Below are 7,848 nucleotides of genomic sequence, written 5' to 3'. Positions count from 1 at the left end.
AGACACAGATGGGAATAGAAATTGCAAGGACCCTTCCTTGAGACAGCCAAAGCTCATCTCCCATTCCAAGCCCATGTGGTCTTACACTCCTGGCATCTCTCATTCTATCTGCAAGTTGGTTCCATGCCTCACCTTCAAACCATGGCAACCCAGTGAGGTCCTCCCACATGTGGCCCACAGTGGCGACTCTAGACTTGAATCTATCTTAGGACCCTTCAGCTCAGCTACTATAGAAAGCCAACTCGCCTTCTTATTGTCCTTTAGATATGTCAAGCTCATTTCCACATCAGGGCCTTTGTATTCGCACTTCTTCAAATGCTCTTCTCCCAACTCTATGCATGGTTTGCTCCTTCACTGCATTTCAATCTCTGTTCAAATCTCATTCTTTTAAAGATAGCTTCCCTGATCACTCCACTTAGTATTACACCATCTGGTACTCTTTCCCCCTTATTTACTTTTATTTTCTTAATATCACCTATCATTATCTGGCATATATTTATTTTTTGTCTATTTCACCCACTAGAAATCAGGCCAATGAAGTCTGGAACTTCGTTGTTGTTGTTGTTGTTTTGCTGTGATATGTCCTTTGCTTCGAAAAGTCCCTCACACCTAAGAGGAACTCAATAGATACTGATTAACTGTATATATCACGAATAAGTGAATGAATGTCTCATTGCCCCAGATTTGTAGTTTCAAATTTTTAAGAGAATTTTTAATGGATGCATTTCATAATTTTCAGAAAGACCATTTCATCAATTTCTGCTTATAGATTTCTATCCATGTGCCAGCTGGATAGTCTCATCAGGCAGGGTTGAGATGGGGCCATTTCACATGGTACTGAGCACAGGCACTTAGAGCATGGATAGCTAAGGGAGGCAGATCCCTTAAGTTGGGGCTTGAATGGTGCAATCCTGAAGGCACCTTGGGTCTCTTGGATGACCAGCTTAGCTCTGAAAGACACAGAGGCCATCTTCCTGTGGCTAAGAATCTCAAGGTCAGAAACTAGGCCAGATCCTACAAGTACTAGCTCTCTGGCCTTAGTTGTAATTGTCCTTAAACTTTTTATTTACTCTGCATTTTGTATTGAGTTTCCATGAGTAACTAATAACAGCAGTGGTTAATATTTTTGAGTATTCCTGATGAGTCTAACACTTTATGTGCATATTTATGAAGCTTAACTCCTGGGTTTCTCATAACCATCTTCTGAGGTAGATACTATGATTCACTTCATTTTGCAGATGAAGAAATATGAGAATAGAGAGAAAATAAAGTGCCTAATGTCACTTGGTGAGTAATTAATACAAACAGAATTTGTACCCAGTTAAGTCCGACTTTTCAGCCTTATTTAACAAGGTTATTTTAATCCACTCACTCCACTGTGGGACTTCCCAAGAAGTTCACATTTTCTTAGAAGTAACATTCTGATGAGGTGACACATACAAATATGATTTCAATAATAGATTTCAATAATAAAGTATTATGTGCAAGCTATTCTCATTAAACAAACATTTAAAATACATTAAATATACATTTGGGTCTGTGCAGTTCCACAGACTTAAGATCTAGTATTCTCTATGGCTTTTGCATCTCTTTTTATGGATGTGCATTAGAAATTACTTAATTTTTATGGCCCAGAATGGCAGGGTTTTTAATTAAGAAAGTCACCAATTTTTATAATAAGCAAATATCAAGCCCTAAAATGCTGTGCTCCATATCATGCTTTCACTTTGGGTTTTGGCAATATGCCCTAACAATACGTGCAAAAAAAGTGTCTGAAAGAGTCCTAAATAAGTTAAGGTTTACACTCATACTAATGGCAACACGTAACTTTGTTGGCTTTCTTGAGCTCTGTTTATAATAATAATATGAACATACAAGGTACAAAATAAATGTTTGAGAAGGAAAGAATTCATTGATGCCCCTTTACTTAGCATTTACTGTATGCAAGGCACCATGTTAAACACTGAGAGATCCATGATACATAAAGCAACATTCCAAATTCACCCTGAGCACTTTTTTCTGAAACACAAGAACAAACCTGAAAAGTCAGTATGTGACTGCCCCAAATTTTGGTAATATCATACAGTGCAAGAAGAAATCAGGGATAGGTTTATCCCTTGAAATTATATAGCTTCCCATTGCTAACTAGTAGGTTTTCATGGAATTTCTCTCTTTAAAACGGCTGTGTGTTTCAATTGCATTAAAATTAAGCAGGTGAGAATTTATTTATCCTTGTATACTAAAGGTTTAACAAGGACGAGAAAAAGGCCATATTTACAAACACCAATCTATGGACTGCAATTGTTTTGCATCTTTCAATAGGATTGTTAGTTCTATTTTTGTTTGTTTTTGCACGTGTGCTTTATACAAAAGACTCTGTAAAGTCTTGATTTCCATATTTCTGGTGAAGCTCTTCCAGGTCTTCATGGACCAATACCCATCAATCATATGTGCCTCACAGATTTCCTTTGTCAGTAGCACATATCAGTATGATTAATGATTCAGTGTTCATACTCAGGAATCTGATTGGAGAACTGTTGTTTCATTTGTTGGAACGTATAATTCAAAAAGCATTGATGAAGTTGTCCAAAAAAAAGAGAGAACAATGCAAGTCTGTCTTACTTATTATGAACAACAAAGCTTGGTAGCTTATTAGTGTAAATAGGCTCTCTATGCCAGTATATTCCCTGGGGATAAACTAGGTGATTGAGAGGGGTCGTTTAAGTTTTTAGAGTGATTATACATCAGCATTACATGGAAGCTCTATTACATGAAAGAGTGAGTATCACACCAGGTTGAAGGCTTCCTCATTGGCAGAATGAGGGCTCATGAGCTGTTTAGTAAAACCTTACTTTTGTTTTGTTTCTGACAGGGAGTACTAATTATTTACATACTTAAAATATTTATTTATTAATTATTAAATTAGCTATTTACTTATCTAAAGATATGTACTATTTATGTAAAAAATGATAGAGGGTTATTATTAAAAATAAGAAACATCAAATATGTTTTCAAAACCCCCCTGAAATCCTACAGTCCAAATGACTCTTGGTCTCACAGGAGGTCTTAAGAGTGACATAAGAAACTATAAGGTATCAAAATGCATTGAAGGTTTGCTAGAACCTTGCATTTACGCAATTCCTAGAAATCTGGTAAAAGGTGCATTTTAAGCTAGAACAGGTTTTAGTTTTGTGTTTTTTTGTTCTTCAATAAATTTTGTTTATATATCTGGCTATTATTTTGAGGGGAAACAGTTTGTTCTCACTGTTATACTTACCTAAATTTCAAACATATTAAAGATTACATTTTTTTAAAAAAGCAAAACTATAATATTATTTTGATAAAATGTTAGTATTTTAAAACCTTGGTTTTAGAAGGTCTTTTAAAATGTGTCAAAGCCCAGACTTTAAAAAATTTGGCTGAATATAATAGAAAACTTCAGTATATCAAAAATATAAACAAAAAGCTATTAATTCACAGATAAAATTATAAGAGAAACATAATGGGAAGAAATGACAACACATGATAAAGAATTAATTTTTAATTTCTAAAGGTGCTTACTCTTAAAAATTAATAAAAATGAGATGAAAAGTACAATAGAAGAATGTACAAAGAGAAATATTTCTTCATAAAATGGCCAAATCAGTAACACAGGCTTTGTGTTCAAAGTGTTGATAAGTGCATACTTCACTAATAAAGAATCTATAGTATATATTTTATTATTATTCTAGAAAAATTTCAGACAATCCGCAAATGGAATGAATTTTATTATCAATATGCCATAGAAATTCAGTCATCTAATTTTTCTAGCTTATGTTATGTTGAGCCTGCATGTGGTCTCTCTTCCTGGAGGAGGGACAGGATAAGACCAGCAGTGTCCCATATGATTCCAAATGGAAGTCCAATAATGTCTTGGAATTCACTACTTCTCATATCCAAACAGTGCTTTATCTACATTAATGTAGGTGTTTGTAATTTTAATATGGATATCAATGAGCAATCAGAGTTGTTCAAAATATAATTTTTGAATATACTTTTGTGATTGATAGTTATGCCCCAATCACTATGAAACTCAGATTATTATTAAAAAGAACCTTCCCCTCTTTCTTAGTACTAAATTCAGGCTCTTGTAGATCTTTCACAAGCTCTGCTTTGAGATCAGGTGGTGCTGTGGCATTAAAGTTGCAGGTTTCAGTCAAAAAATCCCAAAGCAGGTCTGCAGTTTCATTACCATCAGTAAAGCAATCAGATATGTCCAAGGTGGACAAAAAGTCGTAGCACTCATACTTAAGCCCTAGGTTGTCCAGCATCTGAGTGAGGTCATCTGATGTGACATATAGGCAGAGGTCATCCTGGGGTAAGCGTGATCCGTACTTTCTCCACAGCTTGTCCCAGCCACTGCTTCCTGTGCAATAAAACACAATTCATGCTTTCATTTATTCTTTCTTTCATTTGCAGTCTGCCAGAAAGTACACTAGATGCTTAGAATAGAACAAAATAATAATCTTGTCCTTTGTGCAGTTTATATTTCAAGGAGTACAGGAGGAGAGAGAAAAATAAGTAAATATATGGTGATAAATGCTAAATGAAAAAGGAATCTGAGTAAGTGCTAAGAGAGTTAAAGACTTTGATGGGTTGCTGTTTTAACTAGGGTGGTCACAGAATCTCTCTAATAACCTGACATTTGAGCAGAGACCTGACAGCAAGCCATGAAGATATCAGGGGGAAGATGACTCCAGGAGACAGATGAGCAGCTGCGAAGGACCTGAAGCAGGATGATACTTGGCCCATTAAAGAACTAGCTGGGAAGCCAGTGAAATTGGAGCTGAATGAGTGAGGGCAGAGGAGAATGAGATGAGGTTGGAGGGATTAGGGGTGGGGAGTGGATGAAGGCACCAGATCACTTGGGGCCCAATGGGAAACCACTATAATGCTGTCTGATAGAACTTTCTGAACCAATGGACACGTTCTATATCTGCATTGTCCAGCAGGATTGTCACTCACCACTTGTTGCTGTGGAGCACTTGAAAGGTGGCTTAGGACTTGAGTTTCAAGTGTGACTGAAGATCTGAATTTTAAGTTGCATTCATTTAAATTAATTTCAGTTTCAACTTCACTACCAAAACATGGTTTCTGTATGGAACAGCACATTAGGATGACTCAATATGCATTTAATAAGGTCACTCTGGCCACACAGATGAGAAGAGAGTACTGGAGCATAAGGGCAGAGGTGGGGAGAACAGTGAGAAGGCTACTATAATCACCTGGGGATAGGTGGCGGCAGGTCCCATAGACCAGCGAGCTGGGAGGTGAAGAGAAGTGGTGGGAGTTTTTATGTATTATACTCCTAGATCCAACAAGGCTTGCCAACAGTTTGGATGTAGGATATGGGTAAATGGGAAGAATCAGTGATGACCCCAGTGATTTCTGCGTGGGGGCCTGAGAAGATAGAATTGCCATTATTGGAGAGGAGAAGAATGAGAGATGAGCAATTTTGTATCATCAGGCCTCTGGTTTCAGGAATATAGATTTGAGATACCTAGTGGACATTCAGGTGGTGACATGAGAAAGGTAGTTGTTAGTCTGGAATTCAGACAAGAGTCTTTAATAGTAAAAATTAAAATGGAAAAAAAGGGCACAGTAATGATGATTTACTCAAATAAATGGTTTTTTACTCTCTTCCCTATATAAAAAATGATGCTGCCTTGGACTGACAATAACTAGGTGGATTTCTATAAATATTGTCCCCAAGTTCAGAATACCCTTTAGCAATGTTTGTAGTATTTAATTGAAATTCTAACCCTGCAGAGAAGCTACGGAATACCTTATCTGAGGGAGACAGACATGAACTGAACTCTTCTTCTGATGCTTTATGAATGAGATGAGGCTTGTGAGATGAGCCTCTCAGAACTTAAATTTCCTCATCTGTAAAATGTGGATTATCTTACTTACCTTGAATACAACTACAAGCATTACATGAGATAATTTAAGTGAATTATTGCACAATGGTAAGCAGATGAAAGATGTGTAATAAGTGCTTATAAAATACATGAATTAGTCTGCTAGTGTGTTTCCACTGATCGTAATCTTGAGACTAAAAAAGCAAACCTGCTATTCAGAAATCTACAATAATAATGAATTTCTATTTATGGGCCTTCTAATACATGCATATTACATACACAGTCAGTACAGGCAGTAATAAAGAGCATGGTCTCTAAAACCCAATTGCCTGAGTATGAAGCCTGGCTTTCCCTCTTACCAACTTTATGAACCTGTGTCTCAGTTTTATGATCTGTAAAACAGGGGTGATAATATAATCCATTCATAGACTGCTACAAGGATTCACTGAGCTAATAAAGTAAAGGCCCTTAGAACCATGACACATTAGTTAACATTACTGAAGTGTTAAACTGGATTTGGCAAAAGCAGTATAAGAGACAACTTATACTTTCTTTGTGCTTCTAGCATTAAATGTCTTGAGCTACTTTTGGTTCCCAAGTCCCCTTTATGATTTAGTGAGAGTAACTGACTCTCCAGAAAAATACACAAACAATACATACCCACACAGTTCTGCATATGGTTATAGAATGCTCAAAGACCCTTGACTCTCATGCATGGATTAAGCTAAAGTTCCCAGATTTAATTCAACCCAAGAGATGAACCAAGACAAAGAATAGGCTAAATAATAAATAGCCTAGGATAATTGATGTTCTACTTATATTTCAGAAGAGGGGGAGGTAACTGTAGGATATGCTCTAGGAGAAGGTGGAATTGGAATGAAGTAGAAAGAATAAAACTTCCATTCAATGAAAATAAATGAGGGTTGTGAGTATTTATTTAAAAATATTTTATTCCAAAGACAGTGAATTGTCTTCCTAAATAAGAGTTTGCCGGCAAACAAGATATTACAAGAAAATCAGCATTTCAGTGGCTGAAGAGAGGCTCTGTTAACATCATTATTATATTTTTAACCTGGCAGAGAAAAAAGAACCAAACACTAACTGCAGAAAATGTGCTGGTGTCAGTGATGTGACTTGGTGCCATTTCTGAGCTGAGCAATTATGCACTTCCAGATTGATGCATTATAATGGCTCTCGGTGGGCACAACATATGGTGTTACTTTTGTTTTCAACATGATATAAACCAGATTTTTTTTTCACTGCATTAAAAATAACACACAATGATTTGCCTCCTTCCTTACTCAGGTAAGGAGAGGACACACAGAAAGCTTCAGTGATCTCCTTCTGGCTCATCTCCCTTAACCAGACAGGCTGCCTTTTAAATAGCAACCCTCCCAATTGATGTTTGGCTATAACATTTGCAGAAAAAACATTTCTTTGATACAATTTTAGTGGGGGATACTCCACATTTTTTTTAAGAAATCCAACTCTCTTGTTCTTATGTCTCTTCTTTTTTATCCCCAGATCAAATTTCTTTCATCTCCATGATCAGGAACTTCTACTAGTTATCACTAAATGATTATCTCTTGAGTTCGGGTAATTCTGTAATAGATATTTACAAACACAGAGGAAAGATTGATTTCCATCAAGCAACATAAATTTCAATAAGCTGACCAGTAAATGTTGTCATTTAATTCTGATTTCAATTTATTTTTCTTTCCCTAATTAGTTTTAGTTGTTCTTCATTGCTTTTGTCTGGCTGCTTCCATTTGCTGTGTGTGTGTGTGTGTGTGTGTGTGTGTGTGTGTGTGTGTGTCTTTTTTATTGAGTCTTTGATTCCTATTTATTAAACTCCATCTGCAAATATCCAGAAATTCCTGTGTTCTCTGATTTCATCAAGTCAGTTTTAGCTGAAATATACTCTTTTTCCTTGGATGTATGTTCAGAG

At 36.2% G+C, this 7,848-nt stretch overlaps 1 protein-coding gene across 1 annotated transcript in view; it reads right to left on the bottom strand.

Annotated features, from left to right (window-relative positions):
- Positions 1–1,814: 1,814 nt before the first annotated feature.
- HNMT (histamine N-methyltransferase) overlaps positions 1,815–7,848 on the bottom strand; it is a gene marked incomplete at its 5' end in the record, with an annotated part of 50,827 nt that continues 44,793 nt past the window's right edge. The window contains one exon of the mRNA XM_011995102.1: positions 1,815–4,405. Within this exon, the coding sequence (XP_011850492.1) occupies positions 4,050–4,405 (356 nt within the window). The remainder of the gene's footprint in view (positions 4,406–7,848) is intronic.

The sequence above is a fragment of the Mandrillus leucophaeus genome, unplaced genomic scaffold, assembly GCF_000951045.1.
Source record: "Mandrillus leucophaeus isolate KB7577 unplaced genomic scaffold, Mleu.le_1.0 Scaffold471, whole genome shotgun sequence".
Lineage (NCBI taxonomy): Eukaryota > Metazoa > Chordata > Mammalia > Primates > Cercopithecidae > Mandrillus > Mandrillus leucophaeus.
This window is presented reverse-complemented; position numbering and strand designations above follow the sequence as displayed.